The sequence below is a fragment of the Maniola jurtina genome, chromosome 16 (assembly GCF_905333055.1).
Source record: "Maniola jurtina chromosome 16, ilManJurt1.1, whole genome shotgun sequence".
Classification (NCBI taxonomy): domain Eukaryota; kingdom Metazoa; phylum Arthropoda; class Insecta; order Lepidoptera; family Nymphalidae; genus Maniola; species Maniola jurtina.
Genome location: NC_060044.1, coordinates 2,996,579 through 3,021,590, shown reverse-complemented (window position 1 = coordinate 3,021,590; position 25,012 = coordinate 2,996,579). Strand labels below are relative to the sequence as shown.

At 37.6% G+C, this 25,012-nt stretch overlaps 1 protein-coding gene across 9 annotated transcripts in view; it reads left to right on the top strand.

Annotated features, from left to right (window-relative positions):
- Nucleotides 1-19,543, top strand: part of LOC123873151 (uncharacterized protein CG43867) — a 386,310-nt gene extending 366,767 nt beyond the window's left edge. For 3 of the 9 annotated variants that reach the window (XM_045917859.1, XM_045917866.1, XM_045917865.1), the window contains 16 exons: nucleotides 1,892-2,057; nucleotides 2,413-2,620; nucleotides 3,109-3,270; nucleotides 3,543-3,680; nucleotides 4,117-4,261; nucleotides 5,318-5,430; nucleotides 6,272-6,469; nucleotides 10,485-10,604; nucleotides 13,246-13,403; nucleotides 14,326-14,503; nucleotides 14,962-15,117; nucleotides 15,610-15,784; nucleotides 16,339-16,510; nucleotides 17,101-17,230; nucleotides 17,309-17,521; nucleotides 18,184-19,543. In XM_045917859.1, the coding sequence (XP_045773815.1) occupies nucleotides 1,892-2,057; nucleotides 2,413-2,620; nucleotides 3,109-3,270; nucleotides 3,543-3,680; nucleotides 4,117-4,261; nucleotides 5,318-5,430; nucleotides 6,272-6,469; nucleotides 10,485-10,604; nucleotides 13,246-13,403; nucleotides 14,326-14,503; nucleotides 14,962-15,117; nucleotides 15,610-15,784; nucleotides 16,339-16,510; nucleotides 17,101-17,230; nucleotides 17,309-17,521; nucleotides 18,184-18,585 (2,834 nt within the window). In that variant the 3' untranslated portion in view covers nucleotides 18,586-19,543. The remainder of the gene's footprint in view (nucleotides 1-1,891; nucleotides 2,058-2,412; nucleotides 2,621-3,108; nucleotides 3,271-3,542; nucleotides 3,681-4,116; nucleotides 4,262-5,317; nucleotides 5,431-6,271; nucleotides 6,470-10,484; nucleotides 10,605-13,245; nucleotides 13,404-14,325; nucleotides 14,504-14,961; nucleotides 15,118-15,609; nucleotides 15,785-16,338; nucleotides 16,511-17,100; nucleotides 17,231-17,308; nucleotides 17,522-18,183) is intronic. The other 6 variants (XM_045917861.1, XM_045917860.1, XM_045917862.1 and 3 more) reach the window with 5 other exon arrangements.
- The last annotated feature ends 5,469 nt before the right edge of the window (nucleotides 19,544-25,012 follow it).

Genomic DNA, 25,012 nt, shown 5'->3' with positions numbered 1-25,012 from the left:
AGCGCCAGCAGTCCATCCAAAAGCGTCAAGACCAGCTCAAGCCTGAGCCCCGCCAAGCGATCCAGCAGCGGCTCCCCCAGCAAACAGAGCAAGACTAGAGGTTAGGCTAGGTTCCCGCTTGTACTGAACAATGCAAAGGCATGCAGTTCATCCGACACCAGTCTCAGCGCGAGCAGTCCATCCAAAAGCGTCAAGACCAGCTCAAGCCTGAGCCCCGCCAAGCGATCCAGCAGCGGCTCCCCCAGCAAACAGAGCAAGACTAGAGGTTAGGCTAGGTTCCCGCTTGTACTGAACAATGCAAAGGCATGCAGTTCATCCGACACCAGTCTCAGCGCGAGCAGTCCATCCAAAAGCGTCAAGACCAGCTCAAGCCTGAGCCCCGCCAAGCGATCCAGCAGCGGCTCCCCCAGCAAACAGAGCAAGACTAGAGGTTAGGCTAGGTTCCCGCTTGTACTGAACAATGCAAAGGCATGCAGTTCATCCGACACCAGTCTCAGCGCCAGCAGTCCATCCAAAAGCGTCAAGACCAGCTCAAGCCTGAGCCCCGCCAAGCGATCCAGCAGCGGCTCCCCCAGCAAACAGAGCAAGACTAGAGGTTAGGCTAGGTTCCCGCTTGTACTGAACAATGCAAAGGCATGCAGTTCATCCGACACCAGTCTCAGCGCCAGCAGTCCATCCAAAAGCGTCAAGACCAGCTCAAGCCTGAGCCCCGCCAAGCGATCCAGCAGCGGCTCCCCCAGCAAACAGAGCAAGACTAGAGGTTAGGCTAGGTTCCCGCTTGTACTGAACAATGCAAAGGCATGCAGTTCATCCGACACCAGTCTCAGCGCCAGCAGTCCATCCAAAAGCGTCAAGACCAGCTCAAGCCTGAGCCCCGCCAAGCGATCCAGCAGCGGCTCCCCCAGCAAACAGAGCAAGACTAGAGGTTAGGCTAGGTTCCCGCTTGTACTGAACAATGCAAAGGCATGCAGTTCATCCGACACCAGTCTCAGCGCCAGCAGTCCATCCAAAAGCGTCAAGACCAGCTCAAGCCTGAGCCCCGCCAAGCGATTCAGCAGCGGCTCCCCCAGCAAACAGAGCAAGACTAGAGGTTAGGCTAGGTTCCCGCTTGTACTGAACAATGCAAAGGCATGCAGTTCATCCGACACCAGTCTCAGCGCCAGCAGTCCATCCAAAAGCGTCAAGACCAGCTCAAGCCTGAGCCCCGCCAAGCGATCCAGCAGCGGCTCCCCCAGCAAACAGAGCAAGACTAGAGGTTAGGCTAGGTTCCCGCTTGTACTGAACAATGCAGGCATGCAGCTCGTCCGACACCAGTCTCAGCGCCAGCAGTCCATCCAAAAGCGTCAAGACCAGCTCAAGCCTGAGCCCCGCCAAGCGATCCAGCAGCGGCTCCCCCAGCAAACAGAGCAAGACTAGAGGTTAGGCTAGGTTCCCGCTTGTACTGAACAATGCAAAGGCATGCAGTTCATCCGACACCAGTTTCAGCGCGAGCAGTCCATCCAGAGATGAGACTAGAAGTTTCTCCACGCACATGCAAACTGTAGAACCGACTCCCTGCGGTAGTGTTCCCACTAAATTTCAACATAGGTTTATTCAAGGGGCGGATCAACGAATTCCCGAAAGACCGGTAAAGCATTAGCCGTTCCGTTGGTACTGCAAATGTTCACGGGTGGCAGCAGTAATCACTTAACATCAGGTAGATTGCCTGCTCGTTTGCTCGCTATTTAAAAAAACTAATCTTCGCCCTGTCATGGTTCTGGTAGAAACTGGAATACTAACAGACTCGGACGATCCCAGGTACAGGAGACTCTAATTGTCGGATCTGTTTGTTCGAAAACCGTTTCTAAACACGAAATAATACATACTGTGAACCAAAAATTTCTTGCCGCAGACACATCTTTCGAATCGGGCATGTCGGATGACTACGCGATACCTCCTGACGCGGTTTCCTGTGAGGGCAGTGGCGCGAGGGATTCTCCCAGAAGACATGACGCGTTGGAAAAGAGTGGACATCTTGCCAAATTGGGGGGGAAACTTAAAACTTGGAGGAAGAGATGGTGAGTTGTTAAGTTTAATTTTTCTTTACTAACATTAAACCTACATGACAGTACAGCCATTGTAAAAAAAATAACTGTCAATATTGGTTAAAATTTAACAGATTTATGGAGTTCTAACTACAAAAACTATCATTCCCTATCCCAAACGATCCCTATTGTTTTTCGGGATAAAAACTATCCTATATATGATCAAGAGTATCAACTATATGTCTGTCAAGTTGCGTTTAAATCCAGTCAGATAAAAACTAATTAGATATTTAAAATTTTATAAAAATCTTCATTTTAAACTGGGGATCAATCCTAATAAACTGTAGTTAGAGGTTTAAAATAATATTTAAAAAAAACTCTTTTACAGGTTTGTCCTAAAAAATGGCACACTATCATATTGGAAGTCCCAATCAGAAGTGAACCGAAAACCTCAAGGTCAGATCGGTTTGGGCGAAGCCTGCAAGATATCTCGCAATGAAGGTGCCGCTACCTTCGAGATCTTCACCGGGAGTCGAACCTATTACCTCACCGCTGACAGCACTGCCACTATGGAGGACTGGATTAGGGTATTACAGGTAAGTTTGAAAACCTTCTTTTTGTGTCTTTCCACTATTGGAGGTTGGCCGTCATCTTGTCATACAATTTTCTGTCTTTCGCCAAACGGAAAAGTTGTGCCCAGCCCCCCGGTCAGATACAAAGTATCGATCGGCTCATATTTTTGCGTCATCATTCATCCATACGCATGGCTAAGGTTTGGAATACTCTTTCGTGATTTGTGCTTCCTACCAATCGGGTATCTTTAAACAAGAGTGAATAGGCATCATCTAGGTAAACGCGCCCCATCATCACTTTCCATCAGGTGTGATTGTGGTGCCTATAGTGCTTGCCTATAATTTTTTGGTTCATACTGTCACCGATCGACGGTCGTTCCTTCATTGCTAAATTTTTGTTGTCCAAACGCATAATTCACGATTTTGCCTTTGGACTAAACTTTTCAGAGCGTGTTTAGAGAAAAAATTACTTTAGCCATTGATTTTGGACAATTTCCGCTCCGTGTTTTCAGAACGTCCAAAGGCGAAATGCAACAAAACTCCTCCTAAGCAAAGAAGACAACAAGCCCACAATCCAGGGTTGGCTCACCAAAGTGAAGAACGGACACGCCAAGAAGAGCTGGTGTGTTCTACTCGGCAAAATGTTCCTGTACTTCAAATCGCCTGGAGATCAGGTAGGTACACCTTTGGATAATCAAAAAGCGTCAAAAACTGACTAACTGGTTGATTAATCTGTCGGGGTTAGTTTATTATTTGGTTTGTATTTTTGATACTGTAGGAAATGGAAACACTTGGAAAAGTTTTATCCATACAATAATGTCCCTAAGTTTGAATTATTAAACTTGAATTAATTATTTCAGAATTTTTTATACGGTCACATACCCAAAAGCGTTACAAAAGTGTGTTCTGTCATAATTAAACTCTTTTTTTTTCGTAAATTTTCCAGAACCCAACTGGTCAGATCAATATGCGAGACGCACGCGTCGAGGACGTTGAACACGTGTCAGACTCTGACTCCGAAGAGAAGAACGATGATGGCAGGAACCTCACTGTTGCGATATATCCGCAGCACCAGGTAACTGGGGTTAGTGAAGCTTCTTCTATTTATTTTGGTACATTGTGCTCTAACCCTGACCCTGAAGAGAAGAATGACGGTGGCAGGAACTTCACTGTAACTGGGGCTGGTGTTGTTTCTTCTATTTATTTTGGTACACTATGCTCTAAAGGTTTAGACCTTGACTCGGAAGAGTATGATGACGGGAGAAACTTCCCTGTTGCGATTTACACGCAACACCAGGTAACTGGGGTTAGTAAAGCTCCTTCTATTTATTTTGGTACATTATTCTCTAAAAGCTCTTGACTCTGAAGATTAAAATAAGAATGAGTGTTTTATTTGACGGGAGGGGACGTTCTAGTTATGCAATAGTAGTTCAAGAAATCTTCCTATCTTATATCTGACAAAGGTTACGTATGCAATGCTCTTAAGTCTATCCTGGCTTGAATCATTTTTTTCGTCTCAGGGTCCAACTTACCTCCTCTTCGAAAGCAAAGCCGACAAAGACTCCTGGCTTTACCATTTGACCGTAGTGAGCGGAGGCGGGCTCAGCCAGGGCACGCACTACGAGCAACTCGTCCAAAAGCTTATGGAGACTGATGGAGATCCCAGTAAGTATTGTTTAACTTTATAGTTTTGTGTAGTCATAATATTGTAAACTTAATAATCCACCTACCACTTGTTATAAAAAGTCAACGTATATTAAAAAAGATGCTGTGCTGCCAAGCAATATAGCGTTCCGGTACGATGCGATTATTATTATTATTACTTAGAGCAAACGCCATACCCTTGCCAGGTTAGCCCGTTTCCATCTTAGACTGCATCATCACTTACTATCAGGTGAGATTGCAGTCAAGGGCTAACTTGTATCTGAATAAAAAAGAAAAAAAAGATATCCCGCTCGATATGCTTATCTACTAGCAAAAATTAGTAGGTACTCTTGGGTTAAAAAAAGTTGGATCAATAAATTGGACAGACAATCTGTATTCCGTTTAGCATTCTAATGATGACGGCTTTATTTTTATGAGAAAAAAAAACATTCTTTCTTTTCATAGTGATTCATTATAATATTTCGTGGGCCACCCCACGGTGGCCTTTGGTGGCACAGTGGCATTTGGTGGTGGTGGTAAACGGACCAGCAAAGTAGCTTTGTCAATCCATTTTGCGTCTACGTTTTGCCTCTTGCAGATCAACAAGTTCAAAATTTACGATACTAGTTTAACGTTTAAACTATCATGAGTGATTTCCATTATAAGTAGGTATAGGTTAGTTGAGTATAGCCGTAACAACTTATCATCATGATCAACCCATTTCCGCCCCACCACTGAGTACGGGTCTCCTCTCAGAATGAGAAGGGTTTAGGCCATAGTCTGCCACGCTGGCCCAATGCGGATTGGCAGACTTCACACACCTTTGAGAACATGGAGAACTCTCAGGCATGCAGGTTTCTTCACGATGTTTTCCTTCACTGTTAAAGCAAGTGATTTAATTGCTTAAAACGCACATAACTGAAAAGTTAGTGGTGCGTGCCCGGGATCGAACCCCCGACCTCCGATTAGTAGACGGATGTTCTAACCACTAGGCTATCACAGCTTATACTTACAATCTACATCATCTACATCTACATTATCGTCGTAAATTACACAGGATAATCTTTTCATTTTCAGATTGTGTGCTGTGGAGGCATCCAACTTTACTATATTCGAAGGAAAATATCACAACCCCGCTCACATCATTGAATTCCGAAGCGTTACAAGCCGAAGCTCTAAAGTTATTTAAGGTATTTACTCTAATAAAAAAAAAATAAGACTAAAAATTCGACATGTGCCCTCAATCCTGCCCATTTTCACCTCATATTAGCAACTCGTTGAGGCCTCGATTCGCCTACGGATCTCCACATTTTAAATATTTTGATCATATAGAAGAGGAATTCCAAGCTTAGCTCTCTCCATCACCCACTGAGTGACTCTGAGCTTTCTTATGAAACTCATAATTAGCGATCCTTCTCGGATCCATGTATTGCCATCACAACTGTAGCTAGCAACACTCTGTTCGAAGACGTCGGTCTCCAAGCACTGAGGAATTTAGGAGCCGCCGCTGCGAGCCACTGCCCAGGATTCGGCATCATCTAAACCCCATCTATAACGAGAAGCTATATAGTATAGGGATAGGGGAAGTATAGGGCTCTCTCTGTTACGTAATCCCATACAAATGACACACAAAAATCTCAGTGGCGAAAAAAACCATTTTGAGTGGCCAACCAATCGCAAACATGTTTTCAAATAACCCTCCTTTAGGCTTCACCGCAGTTGATTAAAACATTCGAAATTCAATTTGAAAACATTTTTAAAAAACATTCGAAAAATTTGAAAACACAGTTTCATCTGTGGTTGATGACTCAAAATGTTTAACGCTGACTGAGCTTTTGTCTTTGTCTCTTCTTGTCTTTGTCTCATTGTACTAACCTCTCCTGTACTAACTTCTCTCCGTGGAGAGTATAGACAGTAATAAATAGGATAGTATGGAGTATGGACCTACCAGAGCCACATGGTCACACTAGTGACCCAGCTCTTTAAACGAGAAATAAAAAAATAAAAAAAAATTGTGCTGCAATGTTCCAGTGCGTACAACTATTCATGTCCGTGGCGGTGGAGCACGCAGGCATCGACTACCACGTGGTGCTGGCGCAGAACGCGCTGCAGCAGTGCCTCGAAGTGGGCGAGCTGCAGGACGAGCTGGCGTCCGCGCTGTGCAAGCAGACCGCGCCGCACGCGCCCTCCAAGCACGGCGTGCAGGTACGCGCGCGCTCCCGACACCGCGTGAGTGCCCCGCTTGCCTAGCTACACTGTATTACACGCTGTATTAAGCGCGTCTTTTTTTAAATCCTCTGACGTAGTGTCAGAGACGTTTTTTAGCTATTTTTCAATATAAAAAAAGAATTGTATAGTCTATTAAGCGCGTCTAATGTTACGGTTTTTGTTACACAATCCGAAGTATTATTGTTACGCGAGGTGATTGTTTGTTACATATACCAAATGGTTGTTGTCACGGCCCAATCGTTACTGTTACGTATATTCGTTGCTTTTTTCTTTTACAACTCTCATAACCTACTGACTGACAGAGAAATGAGTAGTGAGATCTAAGATGAGCTAGCGTCCGCGCTGTAAAAGCAGGCCGCGCCGGACGCGCCATTCAACGACTTTTTTTTAGAATATCAATTCGACTGGTAATAATTGCCTTGTCACATTCTTTAGGATATGAACGAAAGTCATTATTTATGAATTAATAATTGTATTTGCAAACCCACTACGGCTAAGATCAGGAGATATGCTGCAGAGTTTTATTAAAATATGAAATTTCAGGTACCGCTTGCTAAAACAACACAAGTAAAAAAAAAAACACGTAGCATGGCTTTCGATGGTACATTTATAATAATTCTAGACGATTTCGCTAGAACACGGTACTATAAAGCGGCTACACGAAAGTAGATCTAAATGATGTAAACTTAAAGTTGACATTCGAATGTGCGGTTTAGAATTGGCTTCTATTTGCCGGCTAAGCTTAAAGCAATGCTTTTCTCATATGTCTATATTATACTCATTTACCACTCATTTGTACACGGGTGTTGTTATATTATACTTTAGCACTTTAGTGGTACTATAGAAGGAATTAAAGAATTTTATAGTTTTTGGTGTCGGCTAAGTGTATAAATCTCTTCCTGCTATGTAGTTTTTGCCTTAGATAATTAATATAAAATGGATTGTGTGATGCTTTAACTAAGAACTCTAAGAAGAAAAGAAAAAGAAAAGAAAACTCTTAGAAGAATTACTAAAAAATGTTGCTTTCTTTTTCCACCGAAAATATTGTGAAAAGGATGGGACTATTTTTAGAACTGCCATTTTTCATATTGGTCTTTTAATTTTTTTGCTTAAATCTAATGCTATCTCATTCGTTTTGACGTATGCTCGGGATACAAATCGCGCAGTCCATTTAATATACATATCTATGCTCCATATAATCATAGACAAGGAAGAATGCGATGTACTGAGCACATTTTTATAAACACGAAACTGCTTAGAAAAAAAAAGTTATTTTGCTTTCGAAATTTAAATATACACTAACAAACCATAGATTATGTACAGCTTTGTGTGTCGCTGTAAAATTAAAGGCTTCGTGTTACGTGGTTGATCAATTTGGAATTTGTGTATATTGTAATCTTTTATTGGCTTCTAAAACTACTGTTACATCTTGTATTTTACTATGACTTCAAAAAAATTTAAACAATTCACGAAAGAAGGTCGTATTCCAACTTGATCTCCAAGTTCTGGCAACATTGAATATTAATAATTCGGTTATGATAATATCACATGGTTCAATTTCAGAGTGAATGTTCACTCCAGTGGTTGTCTTATTTTGTTTGTCACTTTGATTCATTTTGTGTTCAGACATTTCATTTCAAGTGAAAGATGCAGAATGAACGAAAAATGAACCATCTGATATTATCACCATTATTTATTAAACTCAAACCAAAATTAAAATAAAGCAAAATGACACATAACTTAATGTGTCAGAATGTTTTTATTTGACTTCACAGCTCTGGGTTCTATCTTTTTTGAGCTTTGTGATTGTCATTAAAATGTTGCCATGACAAAAAAGCGGTTATGTTATTCTTGTCGCAATTTTTCAAATGGAATGTTGGTGTAAATTTTCCCTATTTTATTTTTTATTTTACCCCTTTTATCCAAGAATGTTTGCCCTCTTTTCCAATAGTTTTAGGGAATGTTTTTTATCTATTTTATATATCATTCATATATACTCATAGCTAGCTCCGTTAGCACTTAACGATCTCCTTTGTCAGAAAAGGTTGACGTTGCAAGTTTGTTCTAGAAAGTTCATTAAACTGGTATGGATTTAGTTTAGAAATGGTAAGTTTTGGAGACCTTTACGTTTAAGATTTGTATAACTGCATAATGTTAGTAAATATTAAGATAATATGAAGACATGTTTTTAAGTAAGTACCTACAAACATTTATTTGCAACTTTGAATAATCAATAATAGAGCCCCAACAGCTCAACGGTTAAAGAGCGAACTGAGTCGGCGGTTCAAACCTCACCTGTTACACTATTGTAGTATCTACTTCTATCACAAGCTTTAAGCTTAGTTGGAGGGGAAGTGGGAATATGAGTCATGCTAAAAAGTTAAATATTCTTTAAAAAAAAATGAAAGTACATAAATGAATATGGGAACTACTGATCAGGAGTTTTGTCCTCCATGTCTGAAACTTGACGGAAATCTATACTTCCATACAAATATTATAAATGCAAAAGTATGTCTGTCTGTCTTTTCACGGCCTATCCCTTAATTGATTTTGATGAAATTTTTTAGCGCAGAGATAGCTTGCATCATGGAAATGCACAAAGACTACTTTTACCGCGGTAAATCAAAGAGTTTCCGCTGAATTAAAAAAAAAAGATTTTTAAACTTTTAAAAACTAGTTCTGGCCCGCAATTTTATATTGGTTTGTAATAAATAAATTATGTATTGTGGTACTTTTATATGTAAACAAAAATTGCTACATTATGCAGGTGTACTATAATTTATATAGAATCATATTACAATGTAATGTAATTACTTGCTCCACTCTGTAATAATAACTATTCTTGTACATAGGGTTTTCTCTTAAAAGCACACTTTTAGGACTATAAAAAGCACAGTCACTGAACACAATTGGTTTGGGTACACAACACATTTTATTATACAGTATATCAAGAAAAACATCACACATCAATAACTCATACATATCCATATAATACATTGTTTTGTAAATAAATAATACATTATAGTGTGCACTAGTAGAAAGTTGAGGGTTTGCATAGCTTCAATACTTTTGGGCAAAAGTGTCTTTGCCCAACATAAACTTATTATTTTTGAGGTGTTAAAATATTTTGGATTGATTTTTCAGTCACCAAATAAACGTTGGCTGATGATTGAATGGTTTGAACTGATTTCCAATACAAAACTAGAACGTTTTTATTCTTCATTATAATCAACCCATCGCCGGCCCACTACTGAGAACGGGTGCGTACTTCTTTCTCAGGATCAAACCTTTGACCTGCCAAGTAAGAGGCAGACGTTTAACCACTAGGCTATCATGGCTTTATTCCTCAGCTAAACATTATTCAGTGTTTGAAAAATCGGGGCTTAATGAAGACTAAAGTATTTTATTTCAATTGTAAAGTAATGCAACCTTATCAGTACATAGTACAAAAACATAGTCCGAATCACGATATGATGAATCAACTTAACACTAATTAGTAGGTATACGGTCTTCGAATTCATGGGTGTGCTGTAATTCCGGGACACTTCTAACGGCGAAAAAGGGATTTAGTTCTAATATCACCTTGTAAAGATATCTAAAAATATCACACTCGCTTCTTTTTGCTACATTTTTATAATTAAACAAACGACTTGGTCCGCGTAGATTAAAGTTTTTGAAAAGCCCGTAGGAACTGTTTTATTTTCCTGGATATAAATTAGCCTATGCCCGTTTCCGGGGTCCTAAAAGGTACTATTATAAATAATATGATGCTAACTCTGTGCAAAACTCAATTCAAAAGAGAATAAGTCGTGAAAAGATTGCACTTGCTGACATAAGACTCTTTAACCTAGTTATTCTCTACGAAATATCATATCTATCTATATACACACTACTAAACTACTACATACTATTAATATAGACATTATATACTTACAACAAAAGAAGCAAACATCACAACCCTCGTAGTTATAAAGCCTCCCACTGACGATCCGACACCAACATTTCATTTGTACAGCAACTGCTACTGTGCGCGACCCAGTCGTTGTTCACTTGCGACACGGGCGCGTCCTCAGTCGGCGGCGACAACAAGAGTGACCTCCCGCAGAACTCTGCCGGATCGCCAAGCTCGATACAGGTATGCGACAGTCGTATCCGTCTGTCGGGTCACGAGTGTCCGTGAGGCACTTTGTCGGGTCGTTTGATGATCGCTTTAATATAATGTGTGCAAAAAGGCCACCTTTGCCCGATACTACAACAATAAATTGAAAAAAAAAGGTTAATTTAGACATATGATGCTGGTTATATTCTAAAGGTCATAGCGTACGTAACGTGTTTTTCTTCGTGTCGGCCGGAACGGGACGATTTCTTGAAATCGTTGCATGTAAAAGTATAACGACAAAATATACGTGACGAGAAAACGGACGGGACGGGACGTAGTTACCGCCCCGTATATTTTGTCGCTATATTTTTATATGCAAGGATATCAAGATCTCTTCCCGTTAAATCCGACACGAAGAAAAAACACGTTACGTATGCCTTTAGTTTACGAATTTGTAGCTTCTAAACTAAAAACATTGTCAGCGAACAATCGACCTTGTTCGGAACACCTCGAAGTTCGAACTGTTAAGTCAAAGGCAGATTGTACCCACGTATGCAACTATTGTACCATCTGAACACTACATTTGATATGAAAACATAATAGAAAACATATTGTATGCAACCCGTTCCATACGATGTTGATCTGTGATGTCCAGTACGGCGTTAAAAAGTGGAGAAGTTCATACGATATCCCACGTGTATGACCAGTGTGATTTTGTTGTGTTTCTAGATAGTACGTCATCAGAATCTAATAGAATGTGTAGATACGTACGGCACTAAACGCGCTTTGCGTACGTGGGATGAATCTGTCTTTGCCTTTACTCAATCCTATTGGAGCGTGGGAGTCCTGAATGCTACAAATAAGTAAACAGAGGACCAAAAATAGAAATCGGAAGATGTGTTCTTGGAAAGTGCGTCACAGACACTCTGTTGCACAAATCCTTAACACTGCTTCATACTTACTTACACCTTGACAAATGCCAGAAACACACGTATAAAACGCCATCGAACCCGACGCCTCCCCAAGCGTATTGAGCATCGATGGATTTAAATAGGCCTGTTCGCTAATAAAAAACGCTTCCACCCAAAATGCGCTTAAATATTGCGCTCAAATAAACGTCCATCTTTTGAAATCTTTGTCGACCAAATAAATCTATACAACATGGGGTCATTGAAGGGGCGAACCAACAAATTCCTGAGAGGTCGGCAACGCATCGGCGGTTCCTTTGGTGCTGCAAATGTTCATGGGCGGCGGTAATCACTTAACATCAGGTGACCCGCCTTGGTTGCTATTTTTATTTAAAAAAAAGTAAATCAAATTGATTGTATGAGCAGAGTTTTATCTACGAGGGCCTATCTATCGATTGTTGAGTCAATCATTATATTTTTATGACTAAAATAATTAAATCTCAAACGCAGCATGTTCTGGGTTGGATGGCGTATTACGTGTGCCCGTAACATAATACTATTGTAAAACTTTATATAAAAACTACCCTATTTACCGCCTAATGTTTAAGAATTTTATAGACTTTTTCCTAAGATTTTTAGATTCCAAATAACTTAGAAGCCAATGAATGATAGTTCACTTTTTATATTGTAAAAACACGAATTTCCATTAAATCATATGAGAAAGGCAAAACAATAACCGTATTATAAAATTTTGACGTAACAAGGTGTTCCTAGTGTACGGTTTATAATTTACAGGTCAATAGATCAACTGGAAGATAAGAAGATTTACAACAGATATTAATGACGTGTGCTATTTCGAAAAGCTTGTTTTCTATTTCTTTTGAAGGACTGTTATGAATTTTTGCACGTTTTCTCGTTAGCGTCTGTATAAAGTATGTTTGGCGAAACTGCCCCTCTAACGGCCATCGATCAGATTTTAATCGGATAATCATGTAACGTATGGCAATTTTCGGTGAGAACCCAAGATTAAGACCGATTTTTCTTTATTTTAGACTAGAATGACTGACTTCATAATATTGTCATAACTTGAAAATCCGGGTAGCCAAGGATGGTATCTAGTAAAATAACACTGGGTCATCTTTAAAACTCGTTCTTCGATAGGATTTCGTTTAAAAGAGTCCAGCAATACTATTTTACACAGACGCTATCGAGTAAGCATTAGCAAAATTCATAGTAGTCTAAGGGTGCGTTTCCACTGAAACAGAGCGAGAGGAGACGTGTGTTTTCAACTAATGCATTATTGACTCACAACTTGATTGGCCTATTGAACACGTATTCGCCCCGCTCCACATCAGTGTAAACACTCCCTAAAGTTGTCTTACTACCTGAAATGCGTGACAATGCGAAGCGATGGCTGTGAAACATATCTATAAGAGATCGTTTCATTTGAAATTGGAGCGATCTCTGATTAATTATAATACCAAAAAGCTATGGAAATAAAAAGATCAGCCAAATAGACAAGTTACACACCCCTGGCCGCGAATTTGTCGCACATCTTTATTGAAAATCAGGTTATAAGAGATGATTTTTGGATCGCTGTAAGTCTCATGAATTAATTTGATGTGTCGACAGATTTCCTATACAATAACTGTTAAAGCCTCAAATTTATTACTTAGATAAAAGTTATTTGACAATTGAAACAAATATTAATTCGACGTGAGTTGTACCTATGTTATAAGCATAATGTATAATGTGTGGGAACATTTCAGGCCCCCTTACTCTCAGTGGACTGTAAGAGTAACCCACCGACCTACAGTTTCGTTCAAGGCTGGCAATTATTAGCGCTGGCTGTCAGTTTGTTTGTGCCACGTAATAACAGGCTCTTGTGGTATCTCAAACTGCATCTGAGCAGGCATGCTGATTCTAAGTAAGTTATACGAAGAGTTGCGAGGAATGTTCCTGATTTACCTCTTATATTTCAAATCTATCTGATATTAATACCACGATTAGGCAGAGATAATATGCCCAATTTATCTAACAACAGCTTACCTACGGTTTGGAACGCCGTTCTGGCGGTTGTGTTTTCTGCCACGCATAATAGTTTATGATCATTCAAAGGAAGAGTGAAAAAGCATCTTGTAGGCAAGCGCGCTCCAACTTAGACATCATCTTTGCTTTCTTTAAGCCGTGATTATCGTCAAATTCATGCTTATGCTGTAATAAAAAAAAAAACTTAAAAATCAAAGTTGTGGAATTCTCTGAGTAATTTAGGGATAACACCTATTTTAAATAAACTTGTAAAGTCAAACATTTTCGTCCAAATCGTTTTCTTTTCGGCCGAATCCACAAATTTCGGCAGTTCAGATAATACGGAAAGCAATTTTTTTGGATTTCCATACAGTTATAGAATATACTTGTACCTGATGCAATTGACTGAGATACATTGCAGCATTTGCTACAATCAGGCCACCAACACTTTTAAACTTTTTTTATTCTCTTACAAGTTAACTTGATTAACTTTTGATTTTATTTGATTAACTTGACCTGCGATCTCACCTGGTGGTAAGTAATGATGCAGTTCTGTGATGGAAGCGGGCTAACATGGAAGGGATATGGCATTTTTATTAAACCCATATCCCTTATCGGTTTCTACGCACGGCAGGACTTTGCCGTTAAGGTGGTAGCTAATTTAAGGCGAAGCCTTCCACCAGACCATAACAGAGTTAAATGAGAAATTATAAATTCCTGAAATGCCCCTGCTAGGAAACGAACTCGGAACCTACCGCTTATAAGATTGAAGCGCTCAGTACTATTTAATAAAGATCCTTAAAAATCCTTATACGTTTTAGGACTGAATGTGGGAAATACGCAGCGTACTGCTCGCGCGCATTGGAGCGTACAATACGCAACGGCGGCCGAACCGACAAGCCTTCTCGAATGGAAGTGCTATCTATACTGCTCAAGAACCCCTACCACCACTGTCTACCTCACGCCATTCCCGTACATATGCTCAATAACACTTACCAGGTATGTACTTCCTAACTTACTTTTTAGGGTTAAGGGTGTTAAAGGGACACTATTACTAAGCCTCCGCTGTACGTCCGTCTGTCTATCAGCGGGCTGTATCTCGTGAATCGAAATAGGTAGCGAGTTGAAATATTCATAGAATGTGTATTTCTATTGCCTTATTAACAAATAATAAAATTTTCAAAACGGCCGCCATGAAAATTAAAAAAAAAATTAAAAGTGTAATTTCTTGTAATATGGTACGGAACCCTTCGTGTGCGAGTCCACCTCGCGCTTGACCAATTTTTCTCGAATCTTGGCCTCCGATACTCAAGCTTGCTTTGCACTATTGTGCATCAATCGTTCCCCTCGTAATGTATTGTACACAGCATGCGTTTCTCACTTTGAACTCCAAGATCTTCCATTATTTTTATACGTTATCTATATTATAGAAAAGTAAAAGTTAATTTCTTTCGCAGGTCATAAGCTTTGACGGATCAACTACAGTTGAGGAATTTCTATCGACGCTGAGCACAGAACTGGGCTGCAGAGAATCAGCTGCATCGGGCTTCGCGTTATTCAGTGACGATCCCATTGAAAAGGACTTGGAACACCACATCAAACCAGACAAAAAGGTAAAGTCAAAGGCTTATTTATAGATTTTTCTTCCACTTAAAAATAGAACAAGATTGCTCGCAGTCAAATTGGCACGAATGAAAATAATACAACTTTTCTAAAAAAAATTAAGTTGTTAATAAAAAAGAAGAATTATTACATTGTACTTGGCAAAAGTGTTCAATTATCAGTATTTAATGCACTATAGGAGAGCTGTTTAAAGTCCAGATATGACTAGCACAAAAATAGATCATTTAAATGCAGTTTAGTATCTGGATTTATTTTATGTTGTAGACAGATGCTAAACTTTAAAAAGCTCGCCTGTAAAATCGACAATTGCATAATTAGTGCAATTGTGAACTAAGCCATCAAACTTCAAACCAGCCTACTGCTGTTAAACGAAGCTAATAAATAAAAGAGACATGGAACTAACTTCGTCTTCCACTCTAGGGATAGGATTTTTATGTGATAAGTGGTTTCAGTATATAAGTTTAATTTTTCCTTCATTTCAGTTATGTGACGTAATATCAAAATGGGAAACGGCGTTAAGAGAGAAGGGTTCAGGGAAGTTCGAGAACTCCCGAGTGATACGGTTGACGTTCCGCAACCGGTTGTATTTCAAGAATTCCATCCGGACTGAAACCGACAAGGAGAGATTATTACTTTGCTATCAAGTTAACCAGCAAGGTAAGGAAGATATTTTTCTTTAAACACCTAGCTAGGCTCTCACGTATTATTTTTCAAGAATTTGGTGATGTTAGCGATAAATTTATGAACTTTTAAACAGTAAAAATTATCAAAATGGATGTACAATATGTACTTTTCATTCTGTTCATTTTATTACGAAAATGATGTTAGTGAAAATGCTGACTAAAGATGGGGTAACTTATTATCCAAGGTAATGGCAAAGGGCACATTCAATTTCACTGTTTAATCATTCTGAAGCTAAGATCTACAGAGCGCCCTTTGCTCAGACTTAAGACACTATTATACCGCTGGTATAAATAAATCTGTCTCGTTTTCACTGAAACTTGAGCCTAAGCAAAGTCAAAGTGCGGTCTATAGATTTCAACCTGAGTGGCAACGGGTCTTCTCTCAGAATGAGAACGAATCCGTTAAAGGGATATTTCGTTACTTAAACTGCACATGACTTATTACAACACAACTTGATTTTGTCTTATCGTTTTCGTAAATTTTTTATACTTTTTTTCCTAAATTCTAATCAGCAAAATGGTTTTCAGTGGTTGCGGGAAGATTTCCCGTAACGCGGGAACTGGCGGCGGAGTTAGGTGCACTTATGGCGCAGCTAGATATGGGCGACTATTCGGCCTCCAACACGCAACACAACCAACCGTTAGCGCACAGATTCTACCCCTACCGGTACCGAGCCGGCCTCAGCAACGAAGAACTTAGGTAAGACCTTAAAAACCTACAACCAAACAAGCACACACGCATGTGCATATACGCAGGCATGCTCACTCATTCACGCACGAAGTACGTACACGCATTTCAATTAATTTTCAACATTTTTTTTACACGAATCGTACAATTTGTGGCACTGTTGTACCATTATTACAAATTGGCGCAGTGGAACGATAAGTTAAAATAATATGCTCCCTTATAAGTTAAAACATTTCTTTTTGTAACTTAGTTTGAAATTTAATATTGTTTTCTTACTGATCAAAATATCAGAACAACTAAATCAAGGTTGCCAAAAATGTTTGACGTTTTGACTTCTCTATCAAAGCGGCATTTAAAAAAAATCTTTTTACCACTCGCATATTTGACACACATCTAATTTAGTTTTGTTGTCAAGGGCATGCGCATACGAGGGACTATTATCCGTGGATGACAAAAGTCCCTCGTCTTTCACTACGGCGTTTCGCAGTCCATCGTTTGCGTTATGTGCAGTTTTTTTAATCCATTTTTGTCCTCCGCGGACAATAGTGCGTTGTCTACGCAGGCTCGAACTGTTAGTTTACTAAACAAAGTCTCCTTTACAGAGATGTTGAGGAGAAGCTCCGGTCGAAGTGGGTAGCGCTGAAAGGACGAAGCACGGTTGACTGTGTTAGGATATACCTAAATTGCACCAGGAAATGGCCGTTTTTCGGAGCCACACTGTTCCAAGCTAGGGTAAGATATAAAATAAAGAAAAATATATAAATAAAGTTTGATTGAAGGCAGCTGATTGAGTTTTTCTTTACCTTCCAGATAAAACAACCGGATCTCTCAATGGCCTGGCTAGCAGTATCTGAAGACGGAGTGACTGTTTTGGAGCTCGCGTCCATGGCCGTTATAGGTCGATACGCGCTCAACTCTATAGGCCTTTTTGGAGGTCTTCAGGATGATCTGATGATGCTAATTGACGCGGAGGATGCCACAAGTCCCGTCCACAAGATGCTGATCAGCCTCAACAAACCTAAAGTGAGTACACGCACACAAACACGCATTCTGGCACGACGATTGACCAATCGGAACACGTCTCTAGTGTCAATATAACAGCACCAAGGTGCACGTCTCCATAATATAAAGTGTCCGATAGCAGCGTCAGTTTAATGTATTTTCACCTAAATAAGAGCAATAAAGAAAATTCCCACCTTTCACTAAAACAACAGGACATATCCCTAAAATTGTTCTTAGTTGATATGCAGGTTTCTTTATTCATAATATTCTTGGTTTTCTTAATTATACTCTTTTCTAATAATTTAATGGCCATGTCATGTTGGTTGGTCAGCTTTGTGGAACGCGATTTTTGTTCGAAATAACCGTACACTATACCCGTGCTTTAGCCGTACATTTAAGCACTGATCTCTACTAATACGCTAGACTTGCTATTGCCAACTTGTTCAAGCATCTTGATCATCTTCATTTTGACGTTGATAGCAGCACTGAGCGTATTTGAAACTGGATGTTAGTGATGAGACATCTATCAACATAAAAGCATTTGGCACAGATATCAATTTTAATTGGGGCGCTTGAATCGGCACAAAAAATAACCGTCACTTTATATGGTACACCTTATCTAGCGACTTGTTCTATATAGTATCTGTGCATTTAGTTCAATGAATAAAACCTTTTGTCCACAGATGGTAGAGCTAACCCATCTTATAGCGGACTATAAAAACGCGCTTATACGCACCGGAGGCACCGGGACTCCTCAAATGAACTCCCTCACAAGAAACGGAAGCCATCGGAGCGTCAGAAAACCTCCTTCCACCCTCCCTCACTCCACACCATCCACCCTCCCGCACCCCTTAACAACATCACATCACCATCATCACAACACTTTAAACTCACATGCCACAACAATGACTTTAGGGTCTGATAGAAATGCAACATTAACTCTAAGTTCCCACACTTCAACGTTTAACCAACATTTAGAAGCGAGGGCACATTCCCACGGGCAGCCCGACATATTAAAATCCACTCCGGACCATCATAGGAGTGAAAAGAAACGCAGTCACACACAAGACAGTGGGGTGGCGTGATTCAGGTTTTAAGTTGCGACGTGTGAAGTGACTTTAAATGTTTTAAGTGTTAGTGAGTGTAACACGGCTGTTTAAAATGTTGATTAAAATAAGTTTTTTGATTATTGCGTTCGTGTGTAAAAAAAAAAGTGGAACTTAAATACAAAAGATGTGAAAAAGAGGGGTATAGGGCCGCGTTTTTATGGAGATTACTGACGAAGTTGGATCAGTTTATTTATTTTATGTATTAATTTGTTTGTTTTATTTTTACTATGCAATATGGACTATAGAAATAATAGACATACAATTATCCAAATATGACGAATATTGGGATTTATGTGACTTTAGCCCCAAAAATAGACCAATTTATTGCATTTTATTTTATATATAAACTTATAAAAGTGTTTTATGAGTTAATTTCAATTTGTTCATTTTATTTTTGATTGAATAGGAACTTTGACGCTTTTGATTATTTCTAGGTTAAAAGTTGCATTTTTCTGTCTACAACTGACATTATTTAGGTGATTTGAATCATTTTAATTACTATTAATCAAGAGTTTTACATTTTCTTTTGTTTGATACTTATAATTTTTTTATTTAGTATAAATAACTATGATTTTTATCAATAAATAATGATATTAATTAATTAACATTTGAAACAGTAGTGTTATGAAAATCGAAAAAAAAAATCACCATTCCTGTGCGATGTAAAAAACGATAATTTTGAATATACCTCATATTTTGTAGCTAATGATTCAGCCTTTTTATATATTTGGCTTTTATTAGTTTATACTTTGTTTTCTAAATACTTACAAGTATAAGTGTTCATACAATGTGGTTACCCGTAATGCCAGCCGCCCGTTTTACCGAGTGCGATTGAACTGCTACAAACCAATAAACCAACAAAATATAAGGGTTCCGTTTTTCCTTTTGAGGTACGGAACTCTAAAAAACGACCAAGTGCGAGTCAGACGCGAACACCGAGGGTTCCGTACTCGGGTATGTTTTCCGACATTTTGCACGATAAATCAATAACTATTATACATAAAAATATATAAAAATCTGTTTTAGAATGTACAGGAGCCCTTTCCTACTTGGTATAGTTATTTCACTTCGAAAATTGAAAATACTAATTATTATTTGTTCATACATTTTAGTTTTGGTTTGTGATGTAACCACAAATTCACGGTTTTCGGATTTTTTTCCTTTACTTGTGCTATAAGACCTACCTACCTAACAAATTTCATGATTCTAGGTCATCAAGAAGTACCCTATAAGTTTACTTGACAGACACGATAGACAGACAGATAGACAACAAAGTGGTCCTATAAGGGTTCCGTTTTTCCTTTTGAGGTACGGAACCCCTTAAAATATGTATAGTGATTCGCCATCAACCGTGCATCAAGCATTACGGGTAACCGGAAAGTAAAAATGTTCTTAGCAAGTAAAAACGGTTGCTAATGCTTCAAGTGCTTATATTTATAAACGAATGTTTTTCTAACGCAGTCCGATAGCCTATTTAGGTAATTGTGTAGCTAATATATACGAAAATGAATTATCAAGCGATTATATTAAAATTGGTCATAAAAGTAATATACCCAGTTGAAACAAATAATAACACATCATTATTTAACAATTAGAAATCGTGTTTCCTTTTGTCTAACCGACATTTCAAGATTACGTAGATTGAAATGTATAATCCTTGGATTAATTTGTGAATTCAACGATTAATTTGTTAGTAAATATCTTGATTATAGGAAATCGTAAGAAAAATGTATTTCGGAACGAGCTAAATACAAAGAAAGTTTGATTCTGTAGTGAATGTAGGCACGACGTTCTAAAAACTGATATCTGTGTCTATTGTTTGCCAGATTTACGTAAAAATATGTAGTTTCAAAGTTACAAAGGCTCAAAGATTTACATACAAAATGCAAATTAAACTTACATAAAAACGTTATTTGCGTACTCATTTTTCTTTAACGTTAGGGCGTTTGTGCACTCAATCTTATTCGGTTCGTATTCGTGTTTTTATATACTTAAGCAAAATACGTTCGTTTAAAAAAACAAATTTGATTTTTTTTAACACGAATTTCGGACCGAATGGTTCGTATTCGTGTTTTTTTGTATGCAAAAAAACACGAATACGAAGTTAAAGAAAAATAAGTACGCAAATAACTTCTTTATTTTAGCACAATTTTGCATTTTGTATGTAAATCTTTGAGCCTTTATAAATTTTAAACTACACGATTGAACTACGCGCTTTCAGAATCTGACTCGTGCTTACGTTACCATCAACATTTTATGGCCAATTTGAATATATTGGCCTGATAGATCTTCTATATACATATGTGCAGGGTATAATAAATATGTGCTATGTAGAGGACGAGTAGCAGTAGTATATGATATAGAATCGAGTAGTAATCCGAGTATTAGCATCACGATATAGGAAGCATTCAATGAGCTAGGATTTTTAAAGTGTACCTATGGACTTTACTTTGGTGCTAATTCGTTCGTACACAATGCTTAGACAAAAAACTTATTTTTAATATTCTAGAATCTAGAACTTTGTGAAAAGAATATCACTTCTTATCCGTAAACAGACGTTGAACTCGTTCATCCCTTACCATGCACGTTTTCACCGTCCGTTTTAACTGCGACCAAAGATTTTTTTGTAAGAGTGATGACACGTTCTGTCATCAAACTTATCACAAAAAATTTAGGCGTAATCTTAAATACGTGCGTGTAAAAACGTGCGTGGTAAAGGATAAACTTGTCTATGGTCAAAGTTTTTGTGGTAAAAGACAGAACTTGTCTTATTTCTTATAAGACAAGTTCTGTCTTACTCGTATCACGAAAATTTCAAACACGTGCGTGGTAAAGGATAAAAGTGTTTTACCTCGCCTAAAGTTTTTGTGGTAAGATCGGTTGTGTCCGAATTAGCATCATGCTTTTTTTTGGATTTAAAATCATAACGGTATTTTTATAGCCCGTCTTATAAACATCGTATCCATAACACATTAGAATATATATTGAATTGACTAAGGGCTGACTAACGAATTTTGTTTTATCATTGTTTGGAAATATCGTAAAATCGTCTTAATAATCGATATTACATCAGGCCTAACGGGCGATTTGAAAGTCATAGGGAATAGACTATCTAGTTGAATACTTAGGCCTTAAAGAACATTACAATTAATATCGACTGATAGCAATTAACATCCTAAGATCTGCAACGAATCTCTTATACTCGAATTGTATACATTTATTGCATATTACTGGAAATCGTAAGTTTTTGAAATTGTCATACCAAACGTTATAACGCTGACTGTAAATTTTAAGGCTCGTGCCTATTTAGACGGGAACGTAACGCAAGATTTAAAAAAGTGTATAGATGAGGGTCTGTGTTATTTATAGAATGTCTGTCAAACAACTCGCTAATATTTGCGTATACTATTTGTATGACGAATCATGTAATTATGTACATATAAAAATGAACATTGGTTTTACGTTGCGAAGCATCCCGCTTATAGTCTGCGCTTAGTTTCATAATACAACTTTCATTCAATTAATTATATTGATTTAATTTATTTATATTTACCAGTGTTTATAAACCATTATAAGCAGCTTGCAAAGAAATTAAAAATATACTACGCATCATGCATAGGAGTAAAAATTTACATAAAGCTACTGTAAAAAATTAAGTGATTTTTTTATATTAATAAATAATCATGTTACCAGCTTACTATGTGAATATAATTCTGTAATTCTTTTGCACAATACAATGCGATGACGATGGCTGAGTTAGGTATTCAAAGAAATGTATAGACTATAAATACATAATTACAATTTAATGATCTGTGTTGACCCTATTGATACAGAGGCGGTCGAAAGACCGCCTCTGTATCTAACCTACTCTGTGTCACTTGAACCAAAGACTTTGTAAAAGTTATATAAATGCCCTTTATAAGTTACCGGTTAGTTTGTATGAGGCGTTCAACTATCGAATATGTAGGTATGTATATGTATGAATATCTAATTAGGGTGAAGTTATTATTATATTTTTTGACAATACAATAAACTCGCAATATTATTATTAATAACTAATTTTTTGCCGTGTAACTTGACTGGGCCCCGAGTGTAAGATTTTAAGTCATCAAACATTTGTTTGAGGTTTTGTTATTTTATATGGACTAATGTTACAATTTCCATAATAATTTGACAGTTACACTAGAAGTATAGATCTAATATGAAAAGTTATACGTCACAAAATGGGCCCTCGTTAACCAAAATGACATTTACGTCTCATCCAAGGCAAAATTATACTTTCTACATGGTATATTGTTAGAATAGCATCAAAACGGGCTAATTGTAAAGAGCTATGAAACAAAATGGCGACTAATTAGATGTAGTTTTCTAAATTATAGAATACATTGTCCATATAGAGAAAAGCATGAACCATTTCGACCAAATCGCTTCATAGGCCGAACTAAATGTGTATTTAATATGCGATTGTAGCTTGATGTATGTGAAATATTGTAGAATAGAATATTTTGACTCTTGAGTGGAACTTAAGTGAACAAACGTGTCAAATCTGGCTTTTTATAGATTTGTCATGAATCATATAAGTTTGTTTTCTTACAGTTTATATCTTGAGTACCTATAATTGCAAATTCCACTGTTGTTTATACCTAGGACTGTTTTCTGGTATAGGACTGCTTTTGACAGTTGAATCTGACAATTTCCAAATTGACGATTGGAATCGACTGTCAAAATTGAACCTACATTGATTGTAATGCAGTATGCTAGGTACTATCAACATTTTTGGATAGTGGTTCCCAAACTGCAATACCATTCCCGAGCGCAAAGTTGGTAAAATGGGGTATTAGTAAAAGGTTGTAAATATAAAATTTTGATTAGAACTTAATTATTATGATAATGGATAATTTTGGTATGAAATGGGCGCTCAATGAGAGCATGGTTATTATAGTTTGGGAAACTCTGCTAAACCTATCAAAACCTATTACATATTTTATATTGCGAGTTAATTAAAGGGCTAGTTTTTTGCAGTTCCATCCTTCAAGCTTTCACTTATCTTTTGAAATGACTTAGGTTTTTCATTTAAATATTAAGCATAACATATTATTTTATTTGTGTAGAACATGGACCATAAACCATTTTAGAACGTGGATATTTAATGAACTCGCAATATTAGTGTTGATAGGCATCCTAATGTGTTACTAAATAAGGTCTAAAATCGCGTATTTGTCACTATCAGTTCGTATAAGATCTGATTTTATAAAAGTTGCCAATTCTACAATTCAATTCTTAAATAATATAATCTTGCTATAAATTATAGTGCTTTCATGAAATTTTATTTTTAGAAATAGAAAAGTTTTTTCTGAATGAAAAACCAGCAAGAAACTAGGCATAAAAATACAGGATTTACATACAATTTTTTATAAAATCAGATTTTACGTAGTATTATTATAATAAGCTCGCAGGTGATAAAATATTTCGATTGCACTTTTTGCATAACACAAAAAAATAATAAACTGTTGATATTAATGTGTTTAGAATATATTATTACAACTAATTATTATGTATGTATGTTTTTATAGGACTTTTTTGTAATATTATGTAGAAACTTCTCTTTTTTTTTGTTATTATGTAGGAAATTGTTTTAAGTGAAATTTGGTTGTATGATCAATATAATTTATTTTTAGGTATTTATTTGTTTTTATAATGTAATTTTTATTAGTAATGTATTTTGGTTGTATAATAATTATATTAGAAATTGGTTTTATGGTACTTCTATATTTTTTTCTATTATTTTGTTAGAGGCCTACTTCGATGTGATATTGTGAGGGCCTAAGTTTTTTGTATGATTGATTGAATTTGGAATTTGGATGAGTTTTTTATGATGCAACAATAAACGTGTATTATCGATGCGAATAGTTTTGTTTTTATTCTTGATTCAACATGGACCTTTTAAAATCCCAATATACTTACCTAAAGAAAGTAGCGGGGAGCGGGTGGATGAGGAAGGCGGAGGACCGTGTTTGTTGGAGCGGTCTTGGAAAGGCCTATGTCAAGCAGTAGACGCATATACAGACTGATTGAATGGAATGGAAAAAAATAGCTACTAAACTAGCTGATGCCCACGACTTAACCTGTGTGGATTTTGGTTCATAAAAATCCCGTGGGACTCTGATTGTCCGGAATAAAAAGTAGTGTATCCGTCTCTAACTAGGTAACTCCGTCTTTAACTAGGTAGGTATATCAATTCAAAAATTACGTCGATTGAGGGGCAAGCAAACACAGTTTCGTATTTATGATATGGATCGACTTTTGGATAGGTTATTTACAAGGATGCCTTTAAATTACGATTGGAATTGGGTGATGCGCGATGTGTCAAATCAATACAAAACAGCTTCAAGTTGAAGGCATC